Source organism: Notothenia coriiceps, unplaced genomic scaffold (genome assembly GCF_000735185.1).
Source record: "Notothenia coriiceps isolate Sejong01 unplaced genomic scaffold, NC01 NC01_scaffold00005700, whole genome shotgun sequence".
NCBI lineage: Eukaryota > Metazoa > Chordata > Actinopteri > Perciformes > Nototheniidae > Notothenia > Notothenia coriiceps.
The window spans coordinates 227,810-247,364 of record NW_011338401.1 but is presented as its reverse complement, the minus strand read 5'-3'; the positions used below and the strand labels follow the sequence as shown (position 1 = coordinate 247,364).

General features: G+C 40.5%; 1 protein-coding gene across 1 annotated transcript in view; it reads left to right on the top strand.

The window, feature by feature from the left end:
* Positions 1–18,864, top strand: part of LOC104943091 (cell adhesion molecule 2-like) — a 20,012-nt gene extending 1,148 nt beyond the window's left edge. The window contains exons 2-5 of the mRNA XM_010768410.1: positions 286–376; positions 479–657; positions 3,305–3,412; positions 18,598–18,864. Of these exons, the coding sequence (XP_010766712.1) occupies positions 286–376; positions 479–657; positions 3,305–3,412; positions 18,598–18,791 (572 nt within the window). The 3' untranslated portion in view covers positions 18,792–18,864. The remainder of the gene's footprint in view (positions 1–285; positions 377–478; positions 658–3,304; positions 3,413–18,597) is intronic.
* The last annotated feature ends 691 nt before the right edge of the window (positions 18,865–19,555 follow it).

Genomic DNA, 19,555 nt, shown 5'->3' with positions numbered 1-19,555 from the left:
CCCGAAAAAAAAGTCTAATTTGAGATGCATTGTGGGATATGTAGTTTATGGGCAATGTGCTTCTGTAAAGCGGCATGTCACCGAATAGTAAACATATTATATTCTTTGCAAGCTCTTTTTGGGCCACATTAAATTAAGTCGCGGGTCGGATTTGGCCCCCGGGCCTTAAGTTTGACACCCCTGATTTACATGCATAGAGACCTATCACACGACAGGAAAAAGCTTAATAGGGCACCTTTAATAAAAAATGTATTACTGATCCTAAATTCTTCTTCCCTGTCCTAGATGCTCCTCATGTGAAGATCATCAACTCCCTTGTAGTCCCTCAGGAGGGTCAGTACTTAAAGCTGGAGTGTATGTCCAAAGGAAACCCTTCGTAAGTCTCTCAAATTCTGTGTTAGTTGATGTCAGCTTTTTATGCTTCAGACAGGATCATAAATCATGCCTTGTTTCTCTTTCACATCCACTCACCTTCCAGGCCAGACCCTGTGATGTGGACAAAGGACGGGGGTGAGCTTCCTGACCTGGACCGGATGATTGTAGAGGGGAGGGAGCTCACCTTTACTTCGCTCAACAAGACAGACAATGGCACTTACCGCTGCGAAGCTAGCAACCACCTCGGGACCAGCAGCGCTGAATATGTACTCTACGTCTATGGTGAGTTCAAACGAAAGGCTAATGTGTGGGTAATGTGTTCCATGTGATCACATCTAAAGACAAAGGAACAAAGACAAATCTTGAGTGTCTTAACTATCACAGGTATGAAAACCACCGCGAAAAACTAAAATATAATACATCCTGATCTGCATTCTGTATTAGTCCTAAGAGTGATTAGTGGTGCCATCTCTCACGGGGAGAATAAGCGCCTCAGGTGACACAAATGCCACCAACGCCTTTCTTTAAATAAACCTGTGTCCCATATACTACACACACACACACACACACACACACACACACACACACACACACACACACACACACACACACACACACACACACACACACACACACACACACACACACACACACACACACACACACACTCTCACACACATACCAGGAGGGAAATGTCTGAGGGAGGCAGAATTTACTGCTGCGTTGTCAGGAATATCACCAGGAAGGATAAGTAATTCCAAGTCAGAGCCAGAGGAGGTGGGGAAAAAGGGAATCAGTGTGAGGGAAAATAGATAGCTCTTCCTCGCTGCTTTTTTTCTACACTTCCATTTGTCTCTTAGCATTAAGTAATAATGCTTAAAAAAGGAGCCGAGCCGTGACACATATCTTATCATCCTGTTTTAGAAATGTAGGTAGTGAGCGATTAGAGAGAAAAAGGAATGTAGGAATGGCCAGAGAGACATACGACTGGAGGCAAAAGAGAATTTCCCTAAGTGGATCAATAAAATATTACATTATAATCATTACATGCACTAGAGGGGTGACTCATTTGCTCTTTGATTCAAAAGTAGATCTTAGCTAATGAACATGAGAGAGAAAACCATAGCCGGTAGCTATGCTTTGCCGGAGCTAGAAGTAATTTCTCTATGTTCTTGAGTGTCCTTGGTAGATTTACAGTTAAACCCTGACGGAGGAAGGCGAAGCTAAGGTTACCATCAATAGTTCATGAACTGCTTTCTAATGGCCGTAGCCAAGTCCAAAGCAACATGGGGAAACCTCTGAATGTTGATATTTAAATGACGCAAATGCTTTTAGTGAATTCTGAATAAATTTGTTTTAGGAAAGCTTTTGCTGTTCCATAACTAAGATAAATACTTGAATAATGTAATGTGCTGCATTTACATGTAAAGCAAATAACCAGGTTAACACTGAATATAGTCGTATACCATCTTATATTTGTGATGTTTCCTTCAAATTCAAATCTTGTGTGAAGGCTGTGAAATCCCATACAGGTAAGGTTGTCCCTCGCCCAAACACGCTGTATCTAAGTGCCAGTGACTAGTTAAGGGGGTTTAATGAATATCCCCCACGTGTCTGTGTGCACCTAACAATTCCTTCAAATGCCAGTTGACTGTAACAACAAGAATAACCAGTGCACCTAATTACAGTGATGTTATTAAACTGACAAATAGTACGCCACCAAAAAAGCAATTTGGTATTGGAGGGTCAAGGAGTCTTATTCATTACCTGTTCTTTTTGAAATGGCACCCAGTCTGTTCCTACCCTTCATTAGTGATTAGCAGACCTTTTAGCCTTTTGCAATTGCAGCTATAATTCTTTGAAAATACCTTTTTAATGGTCCCCCTCCAACGAGGAGATGTTCTCTCTCTACCCTCTTTCCTGAAGACGTGCACTTTGCTGCTTAGTGATTCACACCCAGGCTGAAATGTCAACGACACACGCAGGAGAGTTGGCCCTGAGAATGAGTACCACAGCCAATTAAAAGCCTCAAGCTCACCATAAAAAGCAGAATGACACAAACATAAAATCCAAGGTGGTAGTGTAACCTCATTAACTTTGTCACACAGTGGTTCATTCCCATTTTTTCTGTTGCTCTAACTTGTGACAGTGAGAAACCCTGCCTTGTGTGAAACAATTGTACCATTGCTCTGTAGTGAGAAGTTTAAGAAAGAGCCTGGTAATGACAGCTTGGCTAACTTCTCCTGAAATCCTCCTCGCATACATTGATAATTGGCACTGATCATTCTGTCAAAGCACTGTCTTCACTTGGTGTAGAGTGCAGATTGCATACTTACAGATATCCGCCCACATGAGTAGAACCACAGTTAATCATATTCACATGCTACAGAAATAATTCTTACATTCAAAGGCAGAACTTTTTAAATCAGAATGACGAGGAAGGGTTTGAGTCTCTAACATAATGTGAAGAAGTCAGACACTTTGCCTGAGACATACCCACAGGCTACTCCCACCTAAAAGTTCTGAATATAGACTAAATATTCTCTGGCTTTTACTTTAATTCAGTATATGCTAAGGAGCAAAACAGTAAGTGGAAACAATTCAGCCTTTTATCCAAGTTGTTATTGTTTCTCAAATATGACTCATGCTAACATTGACCCTAAAAACACCATTAAAATGCAATCAATGAGAAATTGAATGAATGTATGTCTTGTAGTGCATCAGGTTACATCAACAGTATCTCATTATTCCATTTCTGAAAGTGTGTGTTTTCAACAACTTTATGTTAAGGACTTGTTCCCCGTCACTGTAAAATGTCATTTTTTGTTGTTTTTATTTTTAAACTAACTGCCCCCATATGAATTCATTTTTGTTGTTGTTGTTGCTGTATTATTTTTGTGTACATGTGTCTGTATGTCCCCTCCACCAGACGTCCCCACAACCCTGCCTCCATCCACCACTCTCCCCCTACATCCCATCCCTCCAGATCCTACCGCTCAATTAGGCACCCACGACCCCACAGTCACTGGCAACAGAGGTACAGTACCCCCCCACACATCTCCACAGCCCCCTTAGCATGCTACTATATATATTCACATTTCCCTCTTACTCTCATGTCTCCTCTGTCCTATAACTTCTGTCTTCACTGCCTCAAACTCAGTGTTCCTGCCACATGTGGACACACTGAGAACTAAAGTATATCTGATGGTAAAAGAAAATATTTCCTTTCTAGCTTTTTTTTATTTTCCCCCTTTCTCACACAACTGTTTTTGTGACAACATGCCCATACAAAAGTGCCCTGTTATGTGTTTTACATTAAGGACATTATTCAGAGTTCCTGAGTCCCATTCTGTTCAAATAGTGTCAATCATTTCAAATACTCCATTCACTGTCCCTTTGGCATTTCAAAGACTTCAGCACTTCTGTGCCCTGAAACCTCAAAGAAGTAAATGTCATGTCCAACTGGAAATGTCCGTCCACTGGAGACGTCTCATCATGACTCCTTATGCTGTGTTTCGAGCTTTGAGACTTGAAAGGCTATTTCTCCAAGTTAACTCTGTAGCCACATGACGGACATCTTACTGCTGTTTGGTGTTCTTAGAGAATCTTTTCCTGAAGGGTATGAATGCTGTTTTATATAAATATTAAAGCATTTTAATTAAAAAATATGAATAAATGGATGGGGATAAATGGCTGAAACAGAAATGCTGGGAAGGCATAAAATACTGAGGTTTTCTCACATTTCAAGCTCTTCTCCTTCTAATGACATGGCTGATGGCATGCAGAGAGGTATGGTTATGGATTCAAATTTTAAAGTGTGCAGTATGAATAAAATCATCTTCATCCTGCTGAATTAATACCATTCACAGAAAGCCTTCCCTTCTGCACACCAAAACCCCCATGCTATTGTTAATATCTCTCCAAATTGTGAAGTGTCAAAAAGATAACTTAGCACACAAACCCCATAATATGAACCCACAAGGTCAAGTGTGGTGGGCTGGTTTGCTGCCAATCAGATGAAAGTATTGGTATGTTGATGTCAATTTTGTGCAGAGGAATACGCTCAGGCTATTGTAGAACATTGGGGGATACCAGCTACCAGCATATGGTTTATTTCTGGATAAATATTTGCTTCATCTTGGGCGAGGTTGGGGATATTGTATGATAGCAGTTCATTGTGTTATCCACCCTCCAAGTTGTAGCCAGAAGGTCACTGCTGCTTGACATGGCAGCATCCCAAGAACCGTTGACCGCCTTCAGAGCGATGATCTCTACAGGGGAGAGTTCCTGCTGACCTGGACGTTAAAGGGGAACGATTTGAGGAATTTGAGAATGCTGCCAACACAGTGGAGGCAGATTTGGAGGACTTCGGGGAAGCCCTGCCCTTCCTTCTGGTACAGGTCACTGAGTTGGTCAAAAGCCCTGAAGTAATAATGTGCCAGATGGATAAAATTTCCCCTGAGGTGGTGAAATTTCTGAATTTTGTTTTTGTGTCTTGGTTGACATGCCTTCACAATATTGCATGGTTGGGGACAGCTTCACTGACCTAACAGATGGAGATGGAGGGTAGTGGTATCCTCCATTTTTAAATATAAGACTGGATGTTTTCTCCAAGTGTGTTTGTGCCAGTGTCCTGGAACGAAGACTCTGGACGAAGATTAAGAAAGTACAATGTAGATTTTGTTGTGGTTGTTGACCATTGAACCAGCTCTCTGCCCCCTTGCATAGATACTGTAATGACAGTGTTTCCTTTGGGTTCTTAGGGAATGGCCCTACAGGAATATATAAGTGCTTGGGCCATTATGAGCAAAACAGGCTAGTATTATCAAAGTAGCATCTGTTCCCAATGCTGATAATGTAGTCTGTGTTGTTTATGCTGCTTTTGATGTATCTGAGTTTGTGTTTGCATTAAAAGGAGCCAGATGATTTTATTCAAACACACAATGAAGTATCCTCTTATTGAATTGTTCCTGAATGTCCAATTTGAAGTGGCTCCGAGTCTCAAGGAGCCAGTTGGTTTCAGCACCTGACCTAGTTACCTACTGGAAGCCTCTCTATGGAGGTTCTCTAGCCAGCTCGGAGGAGACCATGTGGCGGGTGCTGGAGGGATTTCATATCCCACCTGTTTTTTGAGACTCTCAGAATCCTTCCGGAGGAGCTGGAAGACATGGCTTGGGGAAATGATATTTTGGTGTCAATGTGACCTGGATAAGGTGCATTAAATAGATAGAGAAATGGAATGTATATCCAAAACCTCTGGGAGAATATAAGTTGCTGTAGCCTTTTAATCTATATCTCCTAAGGCGACCTGTATAAGAAAAAAATGTATTCATGTTGAATAAACGGATTATGTTTACATGAATTCTAATATGTATCTTTATAATCCAAAAGCAGTTTGTTTGGCTTTATTCTTCATAGCAGCTGGAAATGGTCAAATATACAGGTTTCTTTCACCCTATTTTAAAAGCCCTCTTTGGACCTTGTGACACATGTAATCCCCACAGAGGTTATTCAGTTTGACAAAGGAGAAAGAAAAGGTTCAAACATGTTTGGTTGTATAGCAGTTTGTCTAGTGATTCTGTCTTGTCACATGTCTGTCTCAACCACACTAATGCTGACATGGCGCCATGTCTGCTATAGCAGAGTGATATGTCAATCAAAGTTTTTCAGTGACTTGTCAATTTAAAACGAATGTGCTGTGATAGGCAGCACGCCCAAAAGCTTGCTCGTCATAGAGCATCCTAACGATAACTTTTCATTATACAACAAAAACAGCATACCCGGAATTCTGAATCAATGTAACTTTCTAAACGTGTCAAGGTGATGTGTAAACTGACCATTTCTAGAAGATTAATCACATCAAATATTTGTTTTCCTCTTTGATAAAATATTAAAAACGGTATATTATCTTTCCCAAAATAAGTATTGAACACACTTAGAATGAAATTGGAGCGTTGGGTAGTTGAGCGTCCTTGGTCTGACCTCTCTCTTTCTCTCTACCCAATGTCTACATAGTGCTCTGTCAAATAAATATATTAATATATGAGAATATGAGTATTAAAATACATTAATATTAATATAAAAGACTACACACTGATCTTTTTTCTTTGTCCTACATTTTCCTGCACTTTTTTCTGCAGTTCTGTAAGGCAGCTTCATTCCTTTTCATTTATATGTCCGTTTTCCATAATTTACCTTTTCTCTGCTTTTTCGGCTCCCTCTCTACATGGTGCTTCACAGTCACATTCACTCCGAATAATTTCCACTCTTCACCGCTGCTTTCTCTAAATTACCATCTTCAAAGTCCTTCAGGAGTCTCGCCTCCCCCTCTACCTTTCCCTCCGCTGCTTTGCTTTCTACCCAAGCTTCTGTTTCGCTCTTCTCTCACTCGCTTTTCCTTTCTACCCTCACATCTCTCTGAAGACCCTTTGAGATAACACGCTTCCACATGTTGTTGGATATTCCTCATCAGCATGTCTCAATTCTTCTCTGATGTCTGTTTGTGTAGTGCAGAGACACAAGAGAAGCTTATAGCCTCTTAGTGTATCTTCAGGGAATCTAAATATCAGACTCCTTCACTGCGTCCCCAGTCACAGGATACTACACTATCTCCTTTCATGTGTCTTCTTGATTTATTACCAGGTCTTTTTACAGGCTCTGGATGAAAGCAAACAACTGTGGAGCTGTACCAGCACCATGACGTTTTGTCTTTTTAATAAAGTTGTCTTGTGCAGTTGAAATACACAGTAGGATCAGCGCTACCGTCTGTATTCAGAGTATTAGCATATCATATGACTGATGAGCTTCTTCGTACCAGTCCTGCATCTTTTAGAAACGACGTGGTGCTTTCCAAACAGAAACCGTTTTTTGAGATAAGAAAAAAAACGATCGATTTTCTCAACCCCCTTAGACCTAGCATCCTAAATGAACCCTAAGTTAAAAATCATATAAGATATTAAAATCCTTATGAATATTTATTCGCCGTCATTATGTAACATGTTATTTTTATCTGCTGGCTCTTTAATCCAAAGCAATTTACATACACTTACGTATACATGCCTAGGTAGTCATTTTGTGGTAAAGTATCTTGCCCAAGGCGTAGTTTTATTTACAAAAAACGAATATATATATATATATATATACTGTATATAAACATATCTTGTTCTTTTAAGAAAGGGTAGTCTCCAAGACCTTTAGTGTTAATACATGATTTGTAAATTAGGTCCTAGAGAGAGGTCTTTTTGGCTTTTTGTCTTATTAAGCCCTGTTAGCTACCATGGCAACCACAGGCCAATGGGAAAGCACGGTGAGGCTGCTGGACTCCGACCGGATGCTGAACTATCATTAGGCCTGGGGGCAATGTTGTATTCTAACAAATTGGAGGTTATATTAAACTGATCCAAACCAACATTAATATTCATTGTTATGAATGATTCACATGTTTGCTCATAAATTACCCTTTTGGAACTTTTATGCCAGGAAAAATATGAATGATTGAGGCCAAGATCCAATAGGTGTTAGTCTTGTGCTTTTCACAGATGTGCCAAAAATAGCCTTAATTTCACTCTTATAATAACCCTTATAACTCCCAGCCCACAGGTGAGACACAAGCTGTATTTACGTAAATAAGTGAGAATGACTCTCTCTACATAATAATTTGTTCACAATAGGATTTCATGTTCTGTATTAAGAAAACAGTATTTGCGAGATAGAAAATGTGAGGTTCTCTCAATATGATTTTACAAAAACAGACGTTTTATTTTCCCTGACTTAGTGACAGTAAGAATAAGTGCCAAATACATTAATCCGCTGTTTAATGGAGGCCTTAAGTCACCCTTGAAGGAATATTAGTGAATAAATATTTCATACTGTCGACTCAGCGGTTCTATTGGGGAACATTTGACAGTAACCCATGCCTTTAATACTTGCTGTAGTGTAAAGGTATGCACACTATTCCTCTGGTTTTCATCCTGACTGTACAGCATGGAATGATGCATACCTGCAGTCTGTGATTCACGTTATTAATGAAGTGCTGGCAGGTATGCCCAACACCCACATTGCTTCAATGGCCCAGCCAGCCTTAATGGCTATAATAACTCTTTCACTAAGTATCAGAGGTCTATGCAATGTCATCCCGCCCCCCTTTCCACGAACACACTCACATGCACGCTCTCTCCCCCGTCCATCACTGAGTTCTCAAAAATGTGCCAAATGCTTTTTCATGGCTTGCAAATTAGCTTTGACCTTGTGGAGCTGAAAGGTTGAATCATGCACAAGGGTTTCTTTGGTGTTTAAAATATTTACTATTCACTTCTCATAATCAGCATTCGTGTGGCCAACCCCCAGCCCCGGTAGCCTGATATTGCAGCAGAAAAAAAGCCCACTGCAGAGGAGACAGCAATTATTCATGCCTGTAGTGTCTCACTCTGCCAGTGGAGAGGACACGAAAAACTAAAATAATACCCATCTTCCTCTTGCAGAGTGAAAGTTCTCTTTTGTTTTGTCCATTAGTTGTTCCCTGAGAAGACAACATGATAGAAATAAAGAAATGCACCAACAACTTTAAGACTCTAAATCAAAGTGTAGACCATGACATGAGATATATCAACATTTTAATAAAGTGATACGAGAGGGCTGGTTGCCATTTGAGTTCTGTTAATGCGCAACATTGGATGTTACCATGGTGATACATAACCATCGTGATTTTAAGGGTTGGTACTCTAAAGCTAAACACAAAGGGTGTTTCCTCTCTTGAAGTTGATAGCACTGGCTTCACACTAGAGGAGAATTCAAGAGCAGCGGCTAGGGATTGGTCAGGGTTCAAAAGTTGGGATTAGTCTAAGATTTCTCCCTTTTCAAGTGAGCACCGGCTGAAAAGCTGCATATGAATAGTAAGACATTAAAACAGAACCCCTCTTATCCTGTTTGGCCTCCTGAGGCTTGAGCCAGCTGATCTATGGTAAGACAGCTCAAACATCGACCCACTAGTCTTACATGAGCTTCCTATTTGAGGCCACAGTAATGACTTCCCCTGATGATTTTCTTCTAATGGTCTGGTTCTAATCCAGCTTCTGACGTACACAAATCCATGCAAATCATGTGTGTCTCACCTCTAAAGATATTTAGAGGTATGTGAGTGTTAAGAGCAGAGGAAGGAGAGCACATATCCTTTGTTTAATGTGAGGTTTTATATTTGCATATCGATCAACAAAGTAAAATATAGCTTGAAGCTCTTCAGTCGTCTCAGTCAACTTGTGTAAGAATCAATATTGGACGAACCTATGTATTTCTTTTACAAATACGTTGAGTTGATGCATTTATATCAAAAGACGGAGAAGGTTTTTAATTAGTTCCAACTGTCTTTTGGTTTAGAAGCGAAGAGCAGATGCAGCAAAACACAAGCAACAGAACATATGGAAGAACACAGTATAAAACCAGAGCTGCCATGATGACAGTGCAAATCGTAATAATACTCACTATTCGCTTTAAAATCTATCTTTAGCAAATTGCTCATCCTTCACATCTTAAGAATGAAAGAAAGAAAACTGATACAAAATATGGAGTTCATGTTTAAGTGACTCATACTATAACGCTGTTAAATATAGATAGATTGTGAGGTATTAAAAGGGCAGGTTGCGCTCCAAAGATAATGTTGTATGTCTTGAACCCCACACTCACCTATTCATTCTGCTTGTGACCGAGGACAAACCTTGTGAAAATTAAATTAGGGTGGGGACAATTTTCCTTCCTTGGAGCGATTTGTAATGGCTTTATTCCATTGCTATTGATCTCACGTTAAATGGAGGGAACAGGTTAGACCATATGATGATCAAAAGACATATATTTTTGAGGGCAAGTGTCCAGGGCAATTGGTTAGTTGATATGTTAGGCTAGGTTCGGGTTACAGCGTCCCTGAGGGGGTGAAATATTGAAGTGTTGAAGAGGACAGGGCTTCTTCTCTCCATTTCCTCATTCGCTTCCACCATAAAGCTGATGAGCACAGAAGAAATTAAAACATAATGCAAAGGTCTTTCCACTTATTGCAAGGCAATTATTATTGATGGCCTGTCACATTAACTCGCTTTAGGGAAGAATTATAGCAACAATTTGAAACAGAGTGTAGAACTGGATAAAGAGAAATCATTAGATCCTGGGGCTAGTGTTATGAATTACATGTAATAGCTCTTCTATTCATTGCATTTCCATGGCAGGGGACTCTTTCTGCAGTCTTAAATGGGCCCTCACACAGTGGAGGTAGTCTAAACTTCATGTGTCTTTTATTAATTTTTCTCGGTTTTTTTCCCCCCTTCAGGGAATTGTTAGGTTTGTGGTTGCAACTTGTTTCCTCCAAGATCACTCATTGTTGTGTTGGCTAGTGCTACTGTTAGCTTACACAATGCAATTCTTCCAAACTAACCTGCACCGTAATGCGGTTTATTTGTTCTGAAAGGCAACAGCAATATAGTCATGATTGAGTTACCACAGGCAGTGGTGTAGTGGGGATTTTTTTACTGGGTGGACGGGGCGGGAACTGTCAACGGGGTGGGGCACACTGTGGACCTCTGTGTCGCCTGTCAGCTCAACATGATGCTGTTTAAACAATATTCATGTTTGTGATATGTGTAACGTTGCTGCCTTCTTGTCCGGGGCCGTATTCACAAAGCATTTTATCTTACCGCTAGGAGTGCTCCTAACTCGCGCTAAAACATTTTACGTAGGAGTTTTTTCTTAAAAGTTATTCACAAAGCCGCTGAGACCTACTCATATTAAGGATAAATCACTAAGAGTGAACTAAGAGTGACGCGCCGTTGCTATGGATGACGTCGATTCTCGTGCATGAGTTTAGAAGCGGTCAGTACGGTGATTGGTTGTTCAGAGCAGGCGGTCTCGGTGAAACTCATCCGCAACATCCCACAAACGAGCCCACTAAATCACCAAAAAACAAGGAAATAGCCTAGGCTAGAAATGTATTCCTATCAAATAGTTATGGACAGTGCAGTTAGCAGAATACACGCATGATGACAAGTTTGTGCAGACCACGATAATGACGTTGTATATGCACGTTAAAGAGAGAGAACAAACAATAAAAATACGTAAATTGCATTAAATCGAGGAGGCAATTAAAAGCACCCTGCAAACTATTATCCAATGAGCATATTTCCAGCACTTAAACACTTTCAATAACAGCCCGTACCGCCGTTCAAGTCCCCCTATCATGATGAATGAAAACAATCTGCGTGTTGATGGAATGTACTTTCTTTCTATTGACGAACACGTCCTCATCTTTTGATGGCGCAATTATTTTTATGTGCGTCCCGTCAATAGCACCGACCACACCGGGCATACCTGCATTGCCATGAAGTTGGCTTTGATCCTGTGTAGTTGTTGATTGTCCAAAGGAAACCGGATAAACTGTTGGATGATATGTGGTCTAGAGAGCGCGTTGATGGTTTGGTTCTGAGACTGCTGACTGATGATTGCGATATTCCTAAATCGTCGGCATTGCAAAGTTGCATTTTCCCTGTTGCTAAATATCGTAGTGTTGCCAAACATTTTATTTCCGGACTAATCGGGTTATTCCTGTTAGTCGGGGATGTTATTGCATCCCGCACTAATTCCACAACAAGTTTGATACCCTCACGATTTAGCCTATATCTCTTGATCAATTCACAGTCTTCCATTGTCTCCAAAACATTTCGTCTCTCAGCCATTTTCAGATTCTTTGTGAATAGGTCTTACTGAGTTAGGAGTCCTCTCGAGGACTTTTAAGCTCTCCCAGACTTAGGTGCTACTTTTAGGCCTAAAATACTTTGTGAATTGCTCTTAGTGAATAAAATTAGGAGTCCTAAATGTAAGACTGACACGCCCATTATGCTTAGGAGTTTCTCCTAAATTCGCCAGTTAGGAGCTACTTTTAGCCCTAAAATCCTTTGTGAATACGGCCCCTGGTCAGCATTGGAAAATGAGATTTTATCTCAATGCTTTTATCTGGTTAAATAAAGGTTAAATAAAAAAATAATAATAAAGGGCGGTGCCGGCCGTCAGCGAACCGATCCGGCCTTTCTGTGCGACTGTCACTCAAATGCGGGACATAGTCTCAATTTGTGGGACGTGGGACAAATACAAAAAAAATGCACACACACACACACACGGTGCTACCTGCCCCTCACACACACGCTTCAAATCAAGTTGCATAAATGCTTGAGCTACGTTTTTATTATAATTAGGCTACTGCGAAATCTGCCTATTATGTTTTCGTCATTATTACAACAAACACACACTTGCAACTGATAATACTGGCAATGATTTTATATTTATTAGACTATTAAAAAAAAAATCATGCTTCAAATAAGTGGGTTTACGGCGTACCCCCGCGTCCAACGCCCACTACACCACTGACCACAGGTGTAACATTCATGTCATCTCGCCGCCTCCTTTGTTATATTGCATTGCTGTTACGGGATTTTGCCGAACATGGAGCTGCTTTGATAGATAGATTCTTCCTTGCAACTTAATGAATTCCTATGATTAATTATCTTGCATTTCTTATAACTTCATGCTGTTACCCTGTTGACCACAATTTCTTTTTAATCTGAGAAGAGAGAAGGGAGTTGTTGAATATTCAGGATAGTGCACGAGTCCACGTGTGGGCTTTATTGAATGATTAGCAGAAGTAATTGGTTTTCAGGATCTAATTAATCCACTTTGACCCAGCAGGCAATAATGTGCATAAAACACAAACACACACACGTGTCTATAAAAAGTCTCCTGTTTTTAGTTTTTCTACAGTAACTCGATGTGTGCATGCATTTAAAAGTGTATGTGTCGTTTGGCCCTTTGCTCCAGCCTCCAGGGACTTCTTCATCTTGGCAGTAGCGGCAGCATTAGATGCAGATTGGTGAATTTCCAGTCGAAGCCAAACAAGTTGGGGGTAATTGACTCATCGAACAAGTGAAGTCTGCAGGCACTTTTTAACTTTCTATTTGCAGGCACTTTCTTGTGTATCTCTAACTTTAACTTCATTGCAGCAGGATTCATGCGGAGTCATATGTGCCTCTTTAAGTTTCACAATGAATGATGTAATGTGCAGTGTGAAGCCATTTAAGTTAAGGTTTTATTTATTTGTTCTTGTTGTAGTTTGGCACATCTTATGCAGTAGTCTCTTCGGGGAAATGTCATATTAACTGCAAAGCACGATATGAGAAAAAACGATTTGCTCACAGTTAAAGATTCTCTGACCCATAGACACAAGGACACTGCAGCTCTATAAGCCCGTTCTTAAGCTAGCTTGCTTTATTGATCCGAGCAACTGAAACCATTGCTTCACTGAGCTATATATAGCTAAGATAGAGATGAAAAGGTGTAATTCAAAAGTAAAAAGATAGAGGACACATTTAAAAGAATGGGATGTATGTTAAGCTACAGTATGCAAAGACCATTTGAATTGCATGCTAATATGATCAAGGAGTCTGATCAGTTGAGATTGTTAATTTAAAAGATGACTTTAGATGAAAGGCAGCTCAGAGGATGGTACAGTGTTAGGCCCTAGAGAGGCCGGAACAATACTTTACAGAACAGCAAACATCTCCTGTGAAGTTCTGCAGACATACACAGAGAATATGGTCTTTGAGGAATGATGGAAGGACACGCAGGCATGCAGTGAGTTGCCCTTCTAACAAGCCTTCTTTGGCTAAGTGGTGAACTATTGGCTGCTCACATAAAAAGCTGTAGCTTCGTTGTTTTCTGTTGAATTTTAAGAGCAGCAGGAGACCTATTTAAGCAAGTGTATACAAGGATAGTGAATATATATTGCCCACACCAGTTTACAGTGTTAGTAGTGTGTACTTTGCTGAACCTAAAACATAATAGCAACCGTTCTGAGAAATGTTTCATGTCTGTTTGCTTGTGAAAAAATAACAAATTTAGACAACTTTACTCATGTGTGCTTATAACAGCTTGAGATACTCTGACAAAATGTGCTATTTCTCAGTGCCATCTACAACTAATTAAATCAACCAAACTAAACCCATTAGTACCCATTAGGATATTTAATAGATGTTCCTTTCATATAATTTATGCAGGGTAAAGAAATTCACCACTTAATTTATAATTTTGTAGAAAGCAAGGTCATATCCGGCTGTTATAAAACAGGAAAATGACCTGATTGAAGGAGGAGGTCGGGAGGTTTTTTCTTGTAGACTCATCATTTCTCTCCAGCTGAGCCCTTGATGGAGTATTTGAGCCTTCAGTTGAACAAATAATGTTCCTTTGCACTTCAATTCCAAATCTCTATCCAACCTTTCTGGATCCAATCTCAGACTTACCATTGTTTAGTTTTGTCACATTTTGTTCACAGACAAAAAACTTTTCTGGGAGTTTGTCCTAAAATGTACTGCAGCCTTCCCACATGCTTTCCTTTTGAAGTGCAGTATGCCATGATAATGTGACTCCATGTTTCCCATTCGCTGCCTTCACACATCCCATTGAAAACCCACTCAGTTTCACTATCACATATTCTCTCAAAGTACCATATGTTGCCAGTTTCAGTGAAACAGATCAGACGAGGAGTTAGTCACAGAGTTTAGGAGACAAACACTTTTGGTAAAGTTCGACCACACAGTGACTAAGAGAAGCCGTGAACCCCTTTAATATATTAATATTTAATATAATATATATTAAACAAGCCCAACTCGCAGGGCCAAGCGACAAGGAGGGTTGTAAATATTAAATAGGAGTTTGCTCTGCCACCCTCTCATATTTAATCGTAAGAAAAGAATGCACGTGCACTTATAAAAACATAATGTGTTCTGGAGCCATGAAAATGTATAACCCTCCGCTCTAAATCTCTCTTCTCCTTGTGCTCTTCCCCTTGCTCCGACTCAAAATGCAGCCTTTCCCTGTCCATCAATCTTGACTTTTTTCATATCCTCTAGCAGTGTGTCTTCGTACATCATGCTGTACTTTTCTCCTTCCATGAGTAGCAGAGGGCTAGAACAGAATGAAGGAACTATTTTTTTGATAGCATTAGAAGTAATTATACCTTAAAAGTTGTGATGAATTCAGGCCACCTGCTTCTGTTGCCTCATAAGTATCAAGTTAATGGAATAGACCACGACAAATCTATCCTTCTGTGTCAAATATGCACCCCAAGTTGGCTTGAAAGATCCTCTAATCCAGGGGTCTTAAATGTTTTTCAGGCCAAGAAACCCTTAGCTGAAAGAGCAGGTCCCCCTCTACTAGGGATGGGAATTTGAAAGCAAATGTATATTCGAATATTCGACCCCCCAAAAAACGGTTAACCGGTTAACCGAAATGTACATATCCTATAAAAAAGTTTTTTTGTAAAAATCTTAATAACTCATATTCGAATACCTAAATAATTTTGAATATTCTATTAATCGTTCCCATCCCTACCCTCTACATATAAATACAATTGAGTTGCATATTAATGCTTGAAGTGCCATTTATAAACAAACCCTTTTATGAAATATAAAATACTAATACTTCAAAACTAAGCTATTCAAATTATGTGTTGCCATAGCATGACTAGTTTACCATTATGGAGACGATTTAGCATGTTAGCTTGATCACATTATAGCATGAGGATTAGTGTGCAACAATTTGTCGATTACTAATGTTGTGTAGATAAAAACATTTCTACAAATAGGACAATTTATCTTTACTGCTAATATGTCGGATTAGTGTAACTGTAATGAATTTGTTGTCATATTTATAAAAAAAAAAAAAAAATAAAAAAAAATAGATTCTAATTATTTTCAAGCAATAGTTTTTTGGCACCCTTTTGTAACTCTAAAGACCCCCTCAGCTTCATGGTCCCCCTGTCAAAGACCAATGAATACATTTTCCATCTGTAACATTGTCAGACAATTATTAAATATAAGTTCAAAACTGATACAGCACATCCAGAGTAACCATCATTTATTTGTTCCCTTCCTTGCATTCGTCTTCCTTTTTTCACACAGTACTCCCCAAGACCTGTAAACAAACTGAAAAATCATTACAGTTCCACTTTAAATTGTGTAGCTTGTTTATTTTGCAGACGAGTGCTGTAGTGACCCTGGGTTTAAAGTAACTACAAGATAGTGATGCATTCATGGGAGGAAGAACCAAGCTTAAAAAACATCTATTGAAACCCTTCAAACGATGCTGCAGCATAATCTGCTTCCCAGCCATTGATCCATATGCTCAGTGTGCGGCAAACAATTGTCACTTTCCCAGTAAATCACTAAACATGATTATTTTCTGAGCTTTAAGGAGGCACTAGAAAAATATTGTTATTTGTGAAGAAACTGTAAATGTATACAATCATACTGCGGTTGCTATTATTTCTGCACTAGCACTTCACAGCATCCTTTCGATTCTTCTCCATAGATCAATTTGTAGCTGAGTATTCCTTTAAAGATCTCCTATCTTGCTATTTTTAGGCATATATTATGGGTCTCAGATATATAAAATATATTAAAAAATCATGTCTACGATGTGTTTTGCTCACAATACCAAACAGACCATGCATTTTAGACATCCCTCATATCCCTCTATTTCAGCCCTGCTAGAGAAACGCTGATTCTGTACCCCCGTTTTAAGAGATTTGGTTACGGAGGGAAAGAGAGAGGGTTGTATTTTTTCACACTTTGTGAGTTCCCGACACCCCGGGGACACATATTTATGTATAAAATACATCAAAAAGTGCATTTTGCGTGAAAGGAGACCTTTAAAGCAGTGAGTAGTAGCAGCATTTCAGAATTTCTCTTGGACACGACCCCCCGCATACTGCTTGTAGTTCCCTATAGGCAGACATATAACTGTCATGGCTTGTTTGTGCCCGCACCGCGTTGTAACAGCCGTATTGAAGCGCAGCAGGAGGACAGAGAGTGTGTGTGACGGTTAAGAAACACTCACTGTCCTGACAGATGGGGTGAGGAGACACAACCATGTGTGTAACTAAACGCCCGAGTCCTCGCCCTGCTGGGCCGTGCCAGGGGAACATTCCTCTACGCTCTGCTCCACTGACCAAGCAGAACTGCAACACAGTGAAACCACGCCGCGCACACCGCTGTGTACGAGCGCGTGTGTCGCTAAGGGTGTGTGTTTGTCCACTGGGAGCCAGTGAAGTATGACGGCCTGGTCACTCAGACCATGAAGAGTTATGGAGCGAGAGCAGGCCAGCTGTTCAATTTGGCCACATGGGCGGACACAGAAAGAAAAGGCGAATACTGAAGAGAAAGCGTCTCAGTGTAGGACGTGTGCTGTGTGTATTAACCCACCCTTCTATTACTGCTTACCGTGCCCTGACATTGCCATATTTCAGCTATCATGAGCCCACATACACACACAGGGTGACAGGGTGGGCTTTCGGCATGCCCTGGCACTCGGAGCAGGATAATGAGATGAGTGCTAATTTCTCAGGTGTCATGGACTGATATGAATAATACAGGCTATTCCATTACCCATCTCCCCCACCGCTGTCACTGTCAACCTTTTTTCGTTCGCCGACAGTGGACAGCGTCAGTGTCACGCCCTCACTCTTAACTCAAATAACCTGCTAGCCAGACTTTGTGGAAAAGGGAGTTGAGGTTGAGAGAAGGAAATAAGCATTTTTCTTTTAAAATCCAGAGGAAACCTTTCATGGGTTTTTTGCATGAGGCGTGAACAGGCTCGTCTTCACTCTCTCATGACTCTGCCATAATTCCACTGCTTTTCTAACAGCTGGGGACCTGTAAAGACTGTCTAACACCCAGTTCATTTCATAACAACAGCCCTTCCTCCACGGGACACAGAGAAAGATTGATCTTTCCTTTTTATTTCCGCGTGATGATTTATTTACTGTGTACTACTCTTCCACCGCCGCCCTGGTTTGCATGTGGGGACTCCTGCAGCACAGTGTGGGTGATCCTGAATTATTCACCTCTTTTATTCTCTTTTTCCCTCCACTTTGCAGGGCGGATGTGTGTCTGCCTATAGTCGCCCTTTGTGTCAATGCGGTGTCCGTCCCTTCTCCTCTCTCTCTCTCCGTGTTATTATTCTCACAAGCTCTGCTATGACTGCATGATGTGAAAGCAGAGAGGAATGACAGCAGCTCATTAGAGCAGGAACGAGCTGTTTTGAATTGTCTGTATTTTGCTTCCCCCCTGCCCAGAGTCCCTCACATCAACAACAGCGCCTTCATCTGCTCTCTTTGTTTCTCTCTCTGTCCCTCCTCAGATCCCAACGCCATTGGGCAGCACGGCACGGACCATGCCTTGATCGGAGGAGTGGTGGCTGTAGTCGTCTTCGTCACCTTGTGTCTAATCATTGTTCTGGGAAGATACCTGGCCAGGCATAAAGGTAAAACCACAGTGGACCAGACCTCTCAAGGCTCATGGAGCAACAGAAGCATGTCCTACTTGTCCCATTAGACATCCGAGTCCCTCCCCAAATCCCAAGTTACAAGCAACATACCAACGGAGGAAAAAGAATGGAGGCTTAAGTCCGACACAGGATGCATTTGCAGCGGTTCCCAACCTTTTTTCCCAAGAGCCCCCCCAAATGACTCCTGTTGGAAGTTGCGCCCCCCCACACACACACACACAAGGGGGGGGGGCGCAACAGCGGTAATTAAAGTTTAAAAGTCTCAAAAAATGCTAATACTACTGTCACAAACTAGATGAATGTGAAGTATTTTGCTAAAGGAGGATGAAAGTGTAACTAAGGAGCACTATTGGAGTGATTTTGATGGTTATTAGACTCGGGATTTATTCATTTGGATTCCCGCTGAATGAAGAAATTAAAGGACGGTGCAAGTGGAAACAATTCACAAAGGGATTAAACTCTTTAAAACCCATGCTCAAAGTAAGCCGGATTTTGCCGATGTGTTTATGTGGATTCAAAAGTCGTAAATAATCTACAAAATGGAGGAGACCGATCTGATCGGAGCAACTGTGACAAATAACCCAACTGAAACCGGCATGGACAATGACTATGTTTTAAAAATGCGCTTATCCAGACAAGCCCGGTTTGGACACTTTACGGGCAGAAGAAACATTTCTATTAAAGAAAGAATTATACATTTCTGTCTTTTTATGCCTTTAATAGCTACTAACTTTAATTGTTTTTCAAATTAATTAATCAATTATTTGTTATATTTTATTGTAATGTAGAGACAAGGCTTTTAGTGACAATC